The 18,397-nt window shown below is 43.4% G+C and overlaps 1 protein-coding gene and 2 long non-coding RNA genes across 4 annotated transcripts in view; 1 reads left to right on the top strand and 2 right to left on the bottom strand.

The window, feature by feature from the left end:
- Positions 1 to 7,283, top strand: part of CHN2 (chimerin 2) — a 290,379-nt gene extending 283,096 nt beyond the window's left edge. The window contains exons 11-13 of the mRNA XM_059396655.1: positions 735 to 872; positions 2,492 to 2,597; positions 5,509 to 7,283. Of these exons, the coding sequence (XP_059252638.1) occupies positions 735 to 872; positions 2,492 to 2,597; positions 5,509 to 5,680 (416 nt within the window). The 3' untranslated portion in view covers positions 5,681 to 7,283. The remainder of the gene's footprint in view (positions 1 to 734; positions 873 to 2,491; positions 2,598 to 5,508) is intronic.
- LOC132015840 (uncharacterized) lies at positions 878 to 2,482 on the bottom strand. Its single transcript, XR_009403790.1, has 2 exons — positions 2,365 to 2,482; positions 878 to 1,143 (listed from the first exon to the last, which is right to left on the bottom strand). It is a non-coding gene; the product is annotated as an uncharacterized LOC132015840 (long non-coding RNA).
- The window catches only part of LOC132015838 (uncharacterized), a 34,745-nt gene continuing 22,051 nt past the window's right edge, over positions 5,704 to 18,397 (bottom strand). The window contains exons 3-4 of one of the 2 annotated variants that reach the window (XR_009403785.1): positions 9,169 to 9,267; positions 5,704 to 5,927 (exon numbers count right to left, since the gene is read on the bottom strand). This is a non-coding gene — a long non-coding RNA (uncharacterized LOC132015838). The remainder of the gene's footprint in view (positions 5,928 to 9,168; positions 9,268 to 18,397) is intronic. The other variant, XR_009403786.1, reaches the window with a different exon arrangement.

The following is an 18,397-nucleotide window of genomic DNA, read 5'->3' as shown; positions in this document are numbered from 1 at the left end:
CCTCAGCACCAAATCTGCTGAGACATTTGTGCTTTCCTTCAATTCTCCATGTAAAAGAAACTGCTAATCATCTCGATATGATTGAAACTTTCTTATCCAAAAAATGTATAGTCTGCGACAGTTAAATTGGACTGATTTTTACTAATGGTAAAACAAAAAGTCAAAAAATGTCTTCAGAATGATTGCAAACATGATTAGAATAGATCATTATCCATACATGAGGGAAGATTGGAGTTTCCCAGATTAAAGTCCTAGGAACAGAAGAGAGAGAACCAAGATAAGAGAAATGTCAGTGAGCCTGTGACAGACAATAGAAACTGAAGACATTCAGCAATTATGTGTGTGTGATGTTCAAATTCGAAGAATGCTGGTGCGGCTATTTAAAGCTTGATTTTTTTTTATTATTATTTCAGATGAGATGATTATTCTCTTATGAATGTTTGTGTCTAGAATATGAATCACTATGCTAAGTTTTATCCTAGCAAATTACCAGAGGCTGGGCCCAAATAACTACAATAAGTCAATTTCACTACCTTTTTGGCTACACTTACCCTCAGACCCCAAAATCCCTCTCTCCAAACCTGTTTTTGTTACTTCCTGCACGTTGGTGTTATTGCAAGAGTAGTCAGCTGGGACTAGTATGGGCACATTGCAGGCACTATTGGATTTTTGTTTTTTCTTTAACTTGACAAAATAGATCCTAATTGGGAATTGGATCATTGATTGTTTTTCAGATGGTGAAAAGGCAGATATATCTGCCAACATCTATCCAGACATAAACATCATCACTGGAGCCCTTAAACTTTACTTCAGAGACCTACCCATTCCTGTTATCACCTATGACACCTATCCCAAATTTATCGAAGCAGCGAGTAAGTATTGAGAACTAACCTTTTATTTGTACCAAAGTGCAAAGTAGAATGCTTTTAACTTCAAGAAAATTAAAACTCAGGACTGTTTATTCCATGAGCACTCGCTTTGCCAAGTGAGGGCACAATGGTACAGTTACTAGAAAACCAGGCCTAGTTCACCAGCTGAGTTGAACAAGTCCCAAGCTACCTCCATGCGGCTGAAGCTTGGCGCCAGGCAGTTCTCTCTCCATTTCGTCTCTTCTCTGCTGGAACTGGCCCAGCTGGGGCTACTCTGTTATATATCAAAAACAATAATGAGTCTGGTGTAAACAAGCAGATTTTCTCCAATGAGGACTATATAGATTAGCTACTTTCATCCATTAAGCACACTCTCATTGCTAATTGATTAAAGTTAGACCCCAAGCTTTGCTCACTGATGTTCACAACTGATAATACCATGGCACGTGCTATACCAGGACCACTCCATAATGTTCTCCATATACTCATCTACCTGATGAGGCAGCTTATGAGTAGGAAAGCTAGCGTCTGAGAGCTGAGCACTCAGAGCCAGGAACCGAACATCATCATCATTGGTCTTCCTTCAGCCCATGGTTGTTCATTAGTGTTTGGTACTTGGGTTGACTGGTGTCAGGAGAGAGGACCATATTAGGGTGGGAGATAGGGGGCAGGGAGTGGGAAGCGGTGCTGCACTTTGCCCAGGAACATAGGAAGGAAGGGCAGAGTAGATGCTGGAATGCATGACATAGCAAACAAGCACCCTTTAAAGATCTTTTTCATAAGAAATTCCTCAAAGGTAAGTATAATAATAAGATGCCCAATGGGGACAAATGTGGGAAGGCTGGGATTAGTGCAAGATGCACTTTCCTGATGAGCCATGGCCCCTCTTCCTGGTAAGAGCCTTCTCTCCTGGGTCCTGGTGGTCCTGGGTGAAGAAGGTTCTGGCAGCCCAGCACCCTTTGCCCCAGCAGAAATGGAGGGGGAGTGTTCCTTGAATGACTGCTAATACCAATCAGAGCCCTAAAAAGCAAAAGCATGCATGTTTCCTCTGTTTGCGAACATGCCTAGTATTTGCTTCCTAACCCAGACTGTACAGCACAGTTAAACATGCCAACACTTTGATGAACGGCGCCATCAATGCAAGCTGCACCGGTGGGCCAGCCCCCTTGTGTCATAAAGTGCATTCAGTCATGGGAGCCTTGCAGGAAAAGGCTGTCAGACAGCTGTAGGAGAACCCTACAAAGTATGGTCCAGTTTAAATTAAAGCTCATGATATTGAGATTTCAAGCAAGTCCAGCATTCAGAAGATGAGCAAAGCCATCTGTGCCACCTGCAAACATCTCCAGGACTATAGATTCCTGGGGGGCAAGGACCAGGCCCAGCTTCCTTTCACCCACCCACTGGGTGTTCAACACATGTGTGGTTCCCAACCTCCAACCCTTACTGGAATCAGACAAGATACAAATGCTTTGATATAATTTAAGTGAAATGTTACCTGAAATTGCGTGAACTCACTAGACTTCCCTTCCACCTGTCACCAGAACAAACCAAACTTCTTTTTACTTCTCTGAAAACTTTGATGTTCTAGCACTGCACTAACTGCTTCTGTGGGCTCTTCCCAGAAATCTCCAATGCAGATGAGAGGTTGGAAGCCGTCCATGACGTGCTGATGCTGCTGCCGCCGGCCCACTATGAAACCCTCCGATATCTGATGATCCATCTCAAGAAGTAAGCCAACAGCTCCTTGACACATCCTCTGTAAACCCTGTCTGCCTTGGACAGTGAATGCCTTAGGAGGAGCTCCCAGCCTTCCTCCCTCACCCACTGAGGGGACAGGCTCTTCTGTAAAATGAACTCTGCTGCCTTTGCTAGGCCAGCCCCATTTATAACTGTTAGAACCCTGACTCCGTGACTGGAGGGGAACCCCCCACTTTACGGGCTTATCTCTGTGAGGTGGGTATGTTTAAGGGCCTCGGGTTACAGAGGAGATTGCTGATGTTTAAAGGAGGTAAAATACCTGCTCTGAAGAGGTAAGCTGGAGCCAGGCTTGATATCCAGGCAGTCTGGTCAAGAGCCCATGCTCAGCCTTCACCATTGGTCCACACTCCGTCCAGGTCAGCATATGCTTCCTACACAAGCCCTGTACTCCGTGTTCTGTTCTTCCTCCTTCTGCTCATTCTAGTTCCAGACTCCTGAACCTACCTTGCGTCTGGGCAGGCACATTCCCGTCCTGATCCCTTGGTTTTCTGGATGGATTGGTGACCTATCACCAACTAACAAATTGCCACCCCCCCCCAGATTGGAGGCTTTAAAAATGCAGATTATCTCACAGTCTCTGTGATCAGGAACCCAGGTGTGGCTTATCTGGCTGCCTTTGGGTCAAGGCCTCCACTGAGGCTGTGTGGAGGTGATGGCCAGGCTGTCATCTCTTCTAAAGGCTCAACTAGGGGAGCATGAGCTTCCAAGCTCACACATGAACTGGATTCAGTTCCTTGGAGGCTGCATGACCGGAGGCCTCATTCTCTTGCCGACTGTTTGCTGGAAGCCACCCACAGTTCCCTGCCATGTGGATCTCCCCTTGGGCGGCTCACAAAATGGCAGCTGGCATCCTTCAGAACAAGTAGGCAAGAGCATCTAAGACAAAATCTACACTCTTTCTGCAACCTAACCTCAGGAGCGACATCCAGTTGCTTTCGCTATCTTCGGTCTGTTAGAAGTAAGTCCCTAGGTCCGGCCCATCCCTTATGGGAAGGGATCACATAGGAGTATGACTTACAGGAAGCAGGGATCACGGTGAGGCATCTCAGAGGGTACCAACCAGAGAGAGCTCCACTCCGGGCTGTGTGACAGCACACGAGATGGGTGGAGATGTTTGGAGATTTGAAGGACACTGGAGCCTCTGGTTCCAGACTCATTGACCCAGCTGTGGATCTCTTTCCTTCACTGTACATGTATAATGAGGTCAGTGAATTGGTCTTTGAGATGTTGGAGGGATCAGAGCCTTTCTATGGGCCTTCTTCTGTGTTTCAGAAAGACACACAGCAGTAGCCCACTCTTAGATGAAATGAACCAAAAATTGTCTGCACTGATTAATTTACAGACCCATTCAAAAGTGAAAGGAAGCAAGTTGAGAATACTGTATAAACTCAGTTTTGTTTTGTTTTTTTTAATCTTATAAAACATATTGTTGCTCATATTCACAGTGATCAGAGATATAATAACATTGAGCTCAGAAGGTTTTCATTTTGATTACTCTCTTGAATTTAAGAGTTTGAACAATTTTTGGATAAGTAATAGACTATGAATGCCAGCCTGGCTTTTAGCTAGCCATAATTTCTTTAGAGAGAAATTAGTTCTAATTGTTATAGTTTGGAAGGCAAAGTATAATTTTTAGGAAAAATGCTGATATGTCCCAGTTGAATCTTTAATGCCAATAATTTAGTATTTTTATGATGGAGGGTTTGCTAACTGTCTTGTTTGGCCAGGCATGGTGCCTGACTTAATGAGGAGATGGGAGCAAGCTGACAGTGGAGAGTAGTCCTCTTTCCTGTCTCCTTAGCTTTGCAACATGAAAATAATGCAAGCTCATGGGCCTTCCTAAAAAAATACTAAGTGGCCAATTTAATTAGCTCCAAGAGAATAGAAACAAAAGGATGGCCTTCTGTGTGGAACCTAAACAGGTTTTAATCCTATTGTCTTTTAGTTCTACTACGAACATCCAAAAAACCTCAATTCCTGAAAACAAGAATCTAGGAGACTGTAATTTTATCCCACTAGGAAGGTATGAAGCCAACTCTGGAATTGGACTTTTATTCTTGAAGGCTTTGCTGTTCTCATCTGGATGTTGAAATGATGCTTTTCAATTCCAACAATAATTACTGCTCCAGACCTCATCCTGTGGGAACTAGAAATAATGTCCAACTGCTTTCCTGTCTGGCCACATTCCAGCCATTCCCCTGTCCCGTGATAGCGGTCTGGCTATTCCTACGCTCATGGCAGCCCCATCCTGCAGTGACCTTCCTCCGCTGACATGAGCCCTGCCAGCAGACCGGAGATCTGCCATCAGCATCCCTGCTTGGGAGCATACAGACCAGCAGGAAGCAACTACAGGAAAGAAGAGACTTCCATACAAGCCTAGCCTGAAATGTGTATGAACTGTGGGCCAGCTAGGAATCGGCTGCCCCTTTCAACCAGTACCCTCTAATCACATGTCCACATTTATTAAGAAGGACTGATTTTCTTACCAGATTCACTAAGTCATTTACTTCCACTGGCTGAAGGCAATGTCAACAATCTTAAAAAAAAAAAAAATCAGAATGTTACCTTTTTTAAAAAGATTTATTTATCTGAGAAAGAGAAAGCATGGGAGAGCATGCTTAGACTCCATGCTGAGTGCTGAGCCCGAAGTGGGGCTCGGTCCTGAGCAGAGCCAAAATTGAGTCAGATGTTTAACCAACTAAGCCAACCAGACAACCCCCCAAAATTACCTTTTTAAAAAATACTTTTCTAGAATTCTGATTCTCAATTGTCTTTTATAACTTCCCAAACCAGAGAAATTTGGGGGAGAATACATGTATTTAACCAGTATATAAATTCATCCAGAATCTGTAACAGCTCTGTGGATGTGTCTGTTTTGCAGGGTGACACTGAATGAAAAGGACAATCTCATGAATGCTGAAAATCTGGGGATCGTGTTTGGACCCACACTGATGAGGTCCCCCGAGGACAGCACCCTCACCACCCTCCATGACATGCGGTACCAAAAGCTGATTGTGCAGATTTTAATAGAAAATGAAGATGTTTTGTTTTAATCCCCATCAGGGAAATGAGACGAATGGCCCCAGCCCCATCTTGCTGATAAGGCTAAAAAGGAATAAAAACACTTCTTACCCTTGATTTGTTTTTCAAGCAAGTGACGGAATTTCCTGGACCACAGTGGACTGTCAAGTCGGCTTCTGTGTCTCATAGACACTCGCCGCCTCCATGTGAGAACAGCAGGGGTGAGAGTGAACAAAGGCCCTGTCGTGGGTCTTTGCTGTGCCTCCTACAGATGTTTTGCTGGAAGAGTGATTAATAAATCTTTAACTTATTTAAAAAAAAAAAAAAGGTAGCTCTTTAAGCTTCAGTCTTATCAGTAATAAAAGGGAATTTAATTCATAGAGGTACTTGATACAGTTATACATTTTCCACTTACAAAAAGACAATTCTACGTTAAATGTTAAATGAAACTTATATTGTAAAATGTATTTTTATTTTAGCTGCAAGAATGTTACTTTATTTCAGCAAATAGAACTCAATGCAGTGCATTGATTATGACCCTGTGCACCTTGTCCTGCTTCTTGCTGTGATCCCTGAAAAAGTTTACCGTGAATGCAGTATTATCTTGACATACCTCTGTCCTTATCAGTGCTTTGCAATGGAAGTTCACCGGCCACCTGTGTCCCTGCTTTTGATAGGTTTTGCTGTTAAGCACTGGCATCTTTGTAGTCGTACAGTATATGTTTTTAGCAGTTGTAGGACGGTCTGAAACATCCACAGATTTTCTTTCCATGAGAATTTCGTGAAATCCCAAAGTATGTTTTGGCATTGGTCAGAGTCTTTCCTCCCTGTTATGTGTGTATATCCTAGAACATGCAGAATGTGGTCACTTTACATGTAATGACGTGAGAATACTGGTTGAATCTGGGCCACGTAAAAAGTTAGCACTTTCCCTATGTCCTTTTCAGGCCAGTCCTTGGGACTAACCAATTAATGGCAAGTTGTGCTGATTTTTCCCCATTTTTTTTTTATAAACAAGCTTATTTTTAAAAAGTAAGAATGAATAAGTTTGATTTTTACAAATATTTGTTCCTCGATAAAAATAGCTCTGTAGGGATAATTTAATATGATTTGATCACAATAGTTTCATCTTCATTATAAATTTAGCTTAGCATGAGCTTTTTCACAGCAAGATCTCTATATTTGGTAATATAGGTAAAATATTTAAAGCATCAAAAACTGTAAATTTAAAAAAATTTTTCTTTGAAATCCAACTACAATGTCTTTTCCTCTGATTGTCTGAGATGATCCATGTACTTACTGGCTAGTCTTGTTTTGGAGTGACCAGAAGAGAATCACTGTGTGGTGAGTGAGCTAAAAGGAGGAGGGCAGTGCAATCGTCCTGGACAGTTCCATGGGCTATGCGGACGGACTCCGTTGGCACACGGGGGGATCACAATGGTTCTGCTGGGTCCCTGCTATTATTGTCCCTCCCAAGTGTACAGATTTGTTGGTTGTAGCTTATGTACTTCTTGATACTGTCAAAAAATTATCTGAAAATGGTTTTATTTTGTGAAGTGAATAATACTTTGTAATTTATGATAGTGTAAATGGAAGGAAAAGCATTAAATGTATTAAATTCTTCTGTCTATCATATCTTGGAGCGTGCAAAGAAAACTGCTGTTGGGGAGTGGCAGAGGGCTCTAGGGGGAGAGTATTTAAAACATTGTTCCCACATGGGTTTTGGCAGTAGAGTTTCTATCATCACCAAAACATCACGAGAAAACAAACATCCCACAGAGTCCCCACCTTGCTGCCCAATCCTCCTCCAGCTTCCCTCTGGAGAGACTGCTTGAATTAGGATTCTAATGCTCCCCCTTCACTAAGTCCTGCTGCATTTATGTTTTTTTCATTAAGAGACGCAGTGTTTAGAGCAAATCCCTCTAGGTCATTGGCAGCAGAGGAGAACAAAAGTTTTATAGCCAGAAAGACTTGAGTTCAAATCCCAGATCCCGCAGTGATTAGCGCAGATGACCATGGGAAAGAGTTTGCTCATCTGAAAAACTGGGGAAAATATTCTGGTTGTAACATCTTAGATGAAGTGTTAATCTAAAGTAATTAGTAATAGTTATTTCTTATTAAGAGTGATAACAGGGGAAAATATATAACGGGGGTAGGGAAGGCAGAAGCATGAGAAGAGAAGGGCTTGTCCCAGGTTAAATCCAAGTTCAAGTAATAAAAAGGGATATTATGACAGGGTTCTAGAATACATAACGAGGGTCACCTGACTCCTTTTCTCGAATGTGATTACAACACCTGATCCCTTCTCCCTTGCTTTAGTCTGAAACCTGCTCACCCAGGTCTATCTCCCCTACCATCTGGCAGCCTGACATGGCTCCTCTTACCTGGGTTGAAATTCCTACCATTGGAATAACACTAGTAGTCAAGACCTGAAAGGAGGCAGCATTGTTTCCAGAAACGCACTGTTAAATTGTCTCCAAGTGGGTTGTGGGAGGCCCACAGGAGCAGAGTGGGTGGGAGAAGACAGTCCTAAGGACAGGAGGAAAAGACTTTTCTTTCTCCTATTAACATAAATGGGCACCTGGTCTCCACAGTGGGAGGGGGCTGCTGCTGAATTTCGAGGACAGCAGGCTGGAAGGGCAGAGGGCGGAAGGTAAGAGCATAGGAGAGCCGCGGGTCACAAACAGCTCACGGGTTGTCTGGAGTGTCCTGATTCCTACTGAAAACCAAACTCAGCTTATGAATCTCCCAAGACCTATCAATCCCAAATTTATAATTAACCTTTTGATTTTAAAACTGTAATGTTCATTGATTTTCAACCAGTATTTATCAGGCATTTATTAAGGGGCCAAACACTGTGAATACTTGGAAGCCAGGAAGAGACTTATCTCACTAGAAGAACTCAATTTAGACTGACTAGAGAGAGGAACTCTTTGTGTTGAAGGTTTGGGACTCTAGCATCAGGAAAATGAGTGCCGCTAATTTTTAAGATTTATCTACTTATCTGAGAGAGAGAGAGAAAGAAAGAGCACCTGGCCGGGGTGGGGGGGGGCGGGAATGGTACAGGAAGAATCTCAAACATACTCCCTGCTAAATCTCAAACAAGGGGCTCAATCCCATGACCCTGAGATCATGATCTGAGCCCCAAATCAAGAGTCAGACACTTAACCAACTGAGCCACCCAAGTGCCCCCCAAATTTTTTTTTAATAAACTAAATTTTGGAATGGTTTTACATTTACAGAAAAGTTGCAAAGATACTAAAAAGAGTTCGTGTGTCCTCCTCACCCATCCTCCACTAATGGTAACATCTTATATAACTGTGGTACATTTATCAAAACTAAGAAACCAATACTGGCACATTAAAAACTAAATTCCAGAAGTCATTCAGATTTTATGGGTTTTCTACCAATATCCTCTTCTGTCCTGGGATACCATCCAGGGTACCACGTTGCACTAGCCTTAATGGGTTATATGGGACAGATGACACAATCTAGTTTACAATTTTAAAAGATCACTTACTTGGTTGTGGATCCATGGAGAACATTTGAGCAGATGGAGGTAGTAAGGGTAGAGGCAGTGAGATGTTCTCCTTGTCATAAAGGACTGCGGTGACGTAGCCTGCATCGGGGGTAGCAAGGCAAAGTCAGCTAGAATGGAGTCATAGTAAGGAGGCAGAATTGAAAAAGTTTGGTTATAGATTGGATTAAAGAATCAAGGATGATTCCCCGGTGGCTTAATTTGACAACTGCATAATATTTACTGAAAAGAAGAGAGAAAGAGGAGTTGGTGGTCTCGAGGAGGGGGGGGGGGAGGGAAGATGGTGAGGGCCATTTTAGACACGGTGAAACCGAGGTCGCTGTGAAACATCTAAGCACAAATGTTTCATGAGCAATTGCACTGGCAGACCACGGCTAGAGATAGGGCTCTGGGAGGGGACAACCATGGGGTTGAATGTAAGGACTCAAGGACACAGAACAGAGAACTAGGTGACAGTCCGGTTCAGAGTTCTGGGGAGCACCAACATTCAGGAAAAAGAAAGAGAAGGGAGCAAATGAGGTCTGTTCTGATGCATTCCAATAAAGAGAGTCTCATGAGTGCCATTCAGAAAGCCTCTCTTCCTGGTCTTCAGCTCTGTTGCACAATGTCCTAATCCATGTCTTTGTCCCACTTAGATTTACTTGGTTACATGGGAGGCACCACGTTCAACCTCGTGCTCTGGAGGACTTAGCTTTTTTTGTAAATGCAAATGAGCCACAGTCATTTTTCTTTTCGAAGTTTAGTTGAAAAGATGGTATCATACTCAGGGACCTCACCCAGCACTTATCCCAAAGTGCTGTGACTGTGGGTTCATCTGTCTCCCACTGAAGTACACATTCCCTAAGACCGGGAGCCCTGGATCCACGTGCTGGTCACACACCTTCCTGCACAGACTGCAAGTCTCAACTCCATGTTCACCTCCCTGCCGAGACCTTCCCTGGCTTCCCTGGGCAGAGGACAAAGTAGGTGCCAACCATAAACACATGGAAGCATGGGAAACTTGGAGAACCACAGAGCTGTGTTTAACTAGAACATGAAGTATAAGGGAAGAGGAGGGGAAGTGAGATTAAAGAAGCAGGAATGTGCCAGGAAATAAAGAACCTTGCAAGCCAAGCACAAGTCAAACTCAGGAAGGTCTGTCTGGTGACACAGGGAGGGTAGACCAGAAGACTGAAGACTGGCGCCATAGAAGGAATCGGGAAACTGTTAGAGGCAATGCCCACATGAACTTGGCTCCCCAGAGGAGAGATGGAGAAGAGTCATGGATATGAGAGAGATTTAAGAGGTTGTTAGGACTTACTGATTTGATGCCAGAATTGAAGTAGAGTCACAAATGATGCCTCCCTGTTTCTTGCAACTAAGCAAATATTTAGGAAGATAAGAGAATATGGGGAGGGGAGTAGGTTCAGCAGGGGAAAATCATGGGTGGGGTTTGCAGGAAGCATTATGGTGCTAATGGTTCACCGACATGGAAATGTCTAGTAGGCGGTTGGACAGGTGGTTTTGGAGCTCAAGAAAGGGGGATATGCTGGTAGGTATGACACGGTCAGACTATATGGACAGGTGAAGTAGAAAGGACCAATAGTAGGACCCTGGGTAAGAACAAAGTCCGGGGAACAGGCAAAGTTAGAGAGCCTTGCAAGGAAGGTCAGGAAAGGTCAAAGAGGGAGAAAGTGTGGAGTGTAAGATGAACACAGCAAAGACAGAACTTCAGGGATGGAGGGGACGCTGGGTCATATGCTGTTGCAAGGTGAGAGGTGATGAGTCCCTTTTGGATATGGCAACCTAGGAGTCCCCCATAACTTAACAGGAGCTTTTCAATGGGATGATGCGGTGAAAGGCAGCTTGCTGAGCCTTAAGGAGTGAATGGGGGTGAAGAATGAAAATAAAACCTATCATCAGAAAAAGCGATGATGCTCTCTTTCTGTAGGCTTGTGCACCTCATATCTATGGTAAATCATCTACAGGAGCACATTTTTCATTGCTGCCAAAAAATTACTACCTTGACACACTTTCCCGAAAAACTGTATGCTTCAAAATCTTCTTAAAGAGAACAGAGTATGACTGGAACAGATTTTTGGTCACTCCAGTTAACCAAACCTGGCTTTTTCAATGTCCTAATCTGTAAAATGGGTATAATCTTGGTTTGGTTCTAGTTCCCTAACCTGAAAATGAGCATATCTGCTTTCCCCTCCCTATCAGAGTGCTTCTAAAGATCCATCAAGATCTCAAAGGTGAAAACAGAAGCCTCCGTATAAGCTGTACAGCAATGTACAAATTGTTTATTGTCCTACATACACAGGACCACCCTTCCAAAACCAATCCCTTGTCAGGTGAGGCAAGCCCACATTGGTTCATTAATTGGCAGGGTTGGAGGATACGAGGCATGGGATAGAGCCGGACATCCCCGTCAGGGGTGACAGGGGGCTGCAAGAATCAGAGGTATAGGCCAAAGAGCCCATCAAGGAAAGACATTAAGACCCCAAAGTCCATGCACAGAAGACCTGTGGTGAGATGAAAACAGACCTCATCAAGTCAAGAATTCGGGGCCAGAGACCAAATCAGAAAAAAAGCAGGTGCACTCATGCCTGTGTGTGTGTGTGTACATGATTGGGAGAAGGTGGGGGTTACTTTCCGAGGGGTCACTGCTAAAACCCATGAGGTCTTTATGGGCCAATGAGTTCGTGACTCTGGGATTGGTCAAACTGATTGTCCTCCTTGCCTCACCTCAAGAACAGTCGTGGCAAGATCAACCTACTACCGATAGCGCGTAGGGACCGCTTCTTGGGCGTGGGTGACTTCCTTCTGATAATAAGGAGAACGTCACTAACCCATAAGAAGTACTCAGTTCACCAGTCAGTAAAGTGTCTGCCACACATAACCTATAACTCGGTTATAAGCCCTGTGCATAACTCGGATGCACAGGGCTTGAACAGTATGGACAGTAATGGTCTCAACAAGCATCCAAATGTAAGGCATCTTCAAGGCTGGTGCTATCTGTCCTCTACTGCACCGTGCTCGGTTTAGTAGCGTTTCAACCCTCAAGCTCTGGTAGACATGCCTACCAGCAGGCAGCCGCAAGAACAAGCAGCACCAGGTCTTTTTCTAACTGTGGATCCTATGTGTCCCACTTGACAGCCAGAAAACCTTTCCCCCAACAAACATCCCTTTACAACTCATTGGCCAGAAGTGCATCCCATGCTCGTGATGAAGCCAGGAACTAGGAAGGAAGAAGAGATCACCCTGATTAGTGTAGATCCGTGTTTTGCAAGGTGGAGTCCCCTGGCCAGCAGCACCAGGACCCGGGACTTGTTAAAAAATACCACTTCTCAGGCCTGACTCGTTGAATCTGGGGCTGGGGTCTGACAGTCTGTTTTTGGTTTTGTTTTTAAAGATTTTTTATTTATTTACATGACAGAGAGAGATCACAAGTAGGCAGAGAGGCAGGCAGAGAGAGAGAGAGGAGGAAGCAGGCTCCCCGCTGAGCAGAGAGCCCGATGCGGGACTCAATCCCAGGACCCTGAGATCATGACCTGAGCCGAAGGCAGCGGCTCAACCCACTGAGCCACCTAGGCGCCCTGACAGTCTGTTTTTAACAGGTCCCCCAGGTGATACCATGGAGGATAAATTGGAGAAGGCCAGGTTTAAAACAACCATGGTTTCACCTGAACTGGGTACCCACCCTCTCTCAGGTTTGGATACATGAAGCAAATCATGGTTTGTTAACAAAAGGGGGGCAACAGTTTTGCAGCATTGGGGATGTTGTTTGAACTCTCATAAGCTCCAGAGGACCTTCCACACCCCCACAAACCAATGTCCCCTGAGCCTCACCCCCATAACCATAGAACCAACTCTAATAAAATACCGTCTCAGCTAGAGGCTTCCTGAGGGCAGGAATCTGGTCCACTCTGCTCACCACTCCATCCCAGCCCCTAACTGGCACTGGGCCTAGCATACAGTAGATGCTCAAATCTTTTCAAAATTAATGGCAGAATCCTTCTGCAAATACTCAAATGTCCTATAGTATTTTGGTGCGTTGGAGGGAGGGGATGATTCTAGAAGCAGGAGAATCTGAAAATGCATTTTGATTGACTCTTGTCCACCATTTGGAGCTCTGACCAATATGGGAAACTTTCCATTGTTGAAGCTTACCTTGAATTTGTTTTCCTTAGCTCACCTCATGTTTACCATATTCTCTCTTCTATCCATTGGGAATGATCGTCAAAATAATTCAGTTTGGAGAGTTGGAAAACCAAGTATTTAACTGTGGGTTATACAGCAAGAGTTGGCTCTCTTTGGCTAGGATCCAGAGCAAGGTGGACTAGAGGAGGTCAGGGGCTAGGTCCCTGACCCAGATGTTACATCCAAGCTCTACCACTTCCCATAGTGTAACTTAGGGCAAGTTATTTTACTTCTTGAGCCTGTTTCTTTGTCCCCATAATGCACTACTATTGGCCCTATTCCATGAAGCTGGTGAGCTTCAGATAATCTCCATACAGCACTCCCTAGAGTATCTAGGGCACGGAGTAAGCAAACAAATGATTGTCTAAAAACTCAACAGATTTGGGAAACTCTTATGAGAATGCTTCTTCGTTCTTCATGCTCTCGGGTGCCATCACTTACTGCTGCCTAGCAAATTAGAGTTAAGGAATTTAACCAATCACGGCCTGATGAGTTTTTAAAGCCGGGCCACACCTGGCCCGTGGTGGGATGCAGTGGTCACCCTGTGAGAGCACTGGATGTAGAGCCACAAGGCCTGGCTTGGTCACAGATCAAGGCTTTTAACATTTCTGAGCCTCAGGTTTCTTCCCTTTGAAACATGAAAACTAATGCCTGCCCCACCAACCTCACAGGGCTTTTGCTGGGGCGAGATGGCATGGGAGCAGGTGTGCAGCTGCCCTCACACACCTTCACACCACTAGGTCTGGCTCTGCCGCTGGTGCCACCCCCTCCCCAGACCCTCGGGGAGCTCTCCCTAGAGCCCCACCCACTGCCCTGCGGCATCAGGTTTCCACGTACTAGGCTTCTAAGTTGCTGGCACAATGGACCACTCCCTTCATCTCAAACCCCTCTCTCTCGGCTGCTGGGACCCCACCTCACCCTCATCCTTTGCTCAGCTCCTCTGCCCATTCTCCCTCTATAACCATCCAAATCCCTTGGCATGCCCGCCAACACTTCTTCTTGCCCTACTTTAGCCACAGACCATCACCAACACTCTGGCCCTGAATGCTATCTGTCAACAAATAAAATAATCCCTAAGATTCAATAAGCTATCCAGTGCCCTGTAACAGATCGCTTCTGCTAAGACTGGCCAGCATATGATCTACTGCCCACAGCCAACGTCCCTGAAGAACACTTCCAGGACTCCACCCCTCAGCTCTCCAAAATCTTCACATCAACCACATTGGCATTGCATCAGAAGAATTTTAAAATTCAGAATAAAAAATCACTACAACATAGTGATTCAACAATTCTCTACATGACTCAGTCCTCTTTAACCCCTTCCCCTATTTCACACCCATCGCACCCACTCCCCTCCCCTCTGGTAATAGTTTCTTCTCTATTCTTGAGTCTGGTTTTTTGTTTTTCCCTTCTTTCTTGGCTTGTTTTTTTTCTTAAATTTCACATATGAAATCATATGGTATTTGTCTTTCTCTGACAAACTTATTTCACTTAAATTACAAGCTCCAAGCCCACCCATGTTGCAAATGGCAAGATTTTATTCCTTTTTATGGCTGAGTAATATTCCATTGTGTGTATATCTCACATCTTCTTTATCCATTCATTTATCAAGGGATACTTGGGCTGCTTCCATAATTTGGCTATTGTAAATAATGTTGCAATAAACATAGGGGTGCATGTGTCCTTTTGAATTAGTGTTTTTGTATTCTTTAGGTAAATAGTAATGGAATCACTGGATCATATGGTAATTCTAAACTGGAACTCAACCACAAGAAAAAGTTTGGAAGGAATTCAAACACCTGGAAGCTAAAGACCACGCTGCTTAAGAATGCTTGGATCAGGGACGCCTGGGTGGCTCAGTTGGTTAAGCCACTGCCTTCAACTCAGGTCGTAATCCCAGGGTCCTGGGATCAAGTCCCACATCGGGCTCCTTACTCAGTTAGGAGCCTGCTTCTCTCTCTGCCTCTGCCTGCCACTCAGCCTGCTTGTGTTCTCTCTGACAAATAAATAAATAAAATCTTCAAAAAAAAAAAAAAAAAAGAATGCTTGGATCAACCAGGAAATCAAAAAAGAACTTAAACAATTCATGGAAACCAATGAGAATGAAGATACTTTGCTCCAAAGCCTATGGGCTACAGCAAAGGTGGCCCTAAAGGGGAAATACATAGCCATCCAAGCCTCCCTCAAAAAAAACCTGAAAAATCCAGAATACACCAGTTGTCTTTACACCTTAAAGAACTGGAGAATCAACAACAAATTAAGCCAACTCCACACACAAGAAGGGAAATAATCAAGATTAGAGCAGAGATCAATGAGATAGAAATTAGAGATACAGTAGAACACATCAATGAAATTAGAAGCTGGCTTTTTGAAAGAATCAATAAGATCCATAAACCACTGGCCAAACTAATCCAAAAGAAGAAAGAGAAGACCCAAATTATTAAAATTATGAATGAAAAGGGAGAGATCACAACTAACACCAAGGAAATAGAAACAATCGTCAGAAATTATTATCAACAGTTATATGCCAATAAGTTAAGCAACCTAGATGAAATGGATGCATTCCTAGAAAACTATAAACTTCCAAAACTGAACCAGGAAGAAACTGACAACCTGAATAGACCAATATGTAGTAAAGATATTGAAGCAGTGATTATATATATCATATAAAAGCACCACTCCCAAAAAACAAGAGGTTTTGAAAACCTCCCAAAAAACAAGAGCCCATGATCTGATGGATTCCCTGGGGAATTCTACCAAAACTTTCAAAGAAGAAATAACACCTATTCTCCTGAAGCTGTTTCCAAAAACTGAAGCAGAAGGAAAACTTCCAGACTCTTTTTATAAAGCCAGCATTACCTTGATCCCCAAACCAAGCAAAGACCCCACCAAAAAGGAGAATTTCAGACCAATATCTCTGATAAAGATGGATGCCAAGATTCTCAACAAGATCCTAGCTAATAGGATCCAAAAGTACATTAAAAAGATTATCCACTGGGGCACCTGGGTAGGCTCAGTGGGTTAAAGCCTCTGCCTTCGGTTCAGGTCATGATCCCAGAGTCCTGGGATCGAGCCCCGCATCGGGCTCTCTGCTCCTCAGGGAACCTTTCTCTCTGCCTGCCTCTCTGCCTACTTGTGATCTCTCTCTGTCAAATAAATAAATAAAATCTTAAAAAAAAAAAGTAAAAAAAAGATTATCCACCATGACCAGGAGGGATTTATCTCCTGGATGCAAGGGTGGTTCAACATTTGCAAATCAGTCAATGTGATAGAACAAATCATTAAGAGAAGAGAGTAGAACCACATAGTCCTCTCAACTGATGCAGAAAAAGCATTTGACAAGATACAGCAATTGTTCCTGATTAAAATGCTTCAAAGTATAGGGATAAAGGGAACATTCCTAAACTTAATAAAATCTATCTATGAAAAACCCACAGCAAATATCATCCTCAATGGGAAAAAGCTGACAGCCTTCCCTTTGAGATCAGGAACACAAGGATGCCCACTCTCACCACTCTTATTCAACACAGTATTAGAAGTCCTAGCAACAGCAATCAGACAAAAAAGAGAAACAAAAGGTATTCAAATTGGCAATGAAGAAGCCAAACTCTCTCTTCGCAGATGACAAGATACTTTATATTTTTAACTTATCGAGGGTCCTCCATATAGTCTTGCATAGAAGTTACCTATATAATTGTAGGAAAATTTTATATAATCATATACATTTAATATGGTGCTTTAAAGAACTGTGCATTAGCTCACTTTTCTTTCAGAAGTTTACATCAAGTTTACATGTAAAATTGAAATTAGTCTATAATTGTCTTTGCTTGAACAGTCTTTATTCAACTCTTTGTCTCATAAGGAAAGTGACATAGCATTCTTCATTCTTCTCTTTTTCTCTGAACGTATTTGAATAGGATTGGTAAGGTAAGTAGTTTTAGTTTCAGCTACAAGTAGCAGAGAACCCAAATTACAATGGATTAAACAAGACAGAAGTTTATTTCTCTGCCATTTAAAATTCCAGGTGGAAGCTAGAGGGCTAGTAAGGTAGCTCCATACTCACTGGGGTCCCAAGTTCCTCCTATCTGACTGTTCCGGTGGAAATCTCCTAGTGGTTCCCTCACACAGTACTGCTTCCTCCTACAGGATTCATTGAACTCTCTGCACAGCACTGGCTTCCAAAGGACCTCTTGACCTCCCAACATCTGTCTCTGCTTGGCTCACTGAGCCTGGGTCAGATCCCTTGTATGTCTAAGCCTTCCTGGGATCCCACTTGGCCCATAGTAATGAATGTACCTCTTCCACATCATTTGGTAGAGAGCAGATCATTCCCCTCACCATAGTACTCTCTTTTTACCTATAGCATCAATCAGGTCATTTGAAGTCCCCAAACTCTAGGAGACATACACTAAGCTGTCAGCAGGATTCTGTGAAACTCCCCCAGGCTTAGGCTTTCCTTCATCAAAGAACAGTCCCATAGTACTCAAAAATTCTCTTCTAAAAAGAAATCCTATTAAGCTTCTTGCTTCTCGGGGAAATACAAATCAAAACCCCAATGAGATACCACTGCACGCCAGTCAGAATGGCAAAAGTAAGAAGTCAGAAAATGACAAATGTTGGCGAGGATGTGGAGAAAGGGGAACCCTCTTACACTGCAGGTGGAAATGCAAACTGGCGTAGCCACTCTGGAAAACAGTATGGAGGTTCCTCAAAAAGTGGAAAGTAGAGCTACCCTATGACCCAGCAATCGCACTACAGGACACAAATGTAGTGATCCAAAGGGGCACGTGCACCAGAATGTTTATAGCAGCAACGTCCACCATAGCCAAACTATAGAAAGAGCCCAGATGTCCAACAACAAATGAATAGATAAAGTAATATATATATAATATTCATATATATATTAATTTTTTATTTTTTTATAAACATATATTTTTATCCCCAGGGGTACAGGTCTGTGAATCACCAGGTTTACACACTTCACAGCACTCACCAAAGCACATACCCTCCCCAATGTCCATAATCCCCA

Source organism: Mustela nigripes, chromosome 4, assembly GCF_022355385.1.
Source record: "Mustela nigripes isolate SB6536 chromosome 4, MUSNIG.SB6536, whole genome shotgun sequence".
In the NCBI taxonomy this organism is placed as follows: Eukaryota; Metazoa; Chordata; class Mammalia; order Carnivora; family Mustelidae; genus Mustela; species Mustela nigripes.
This window is presented reverse-complemented; position numbering and strand designations above follow the sequence as displayed.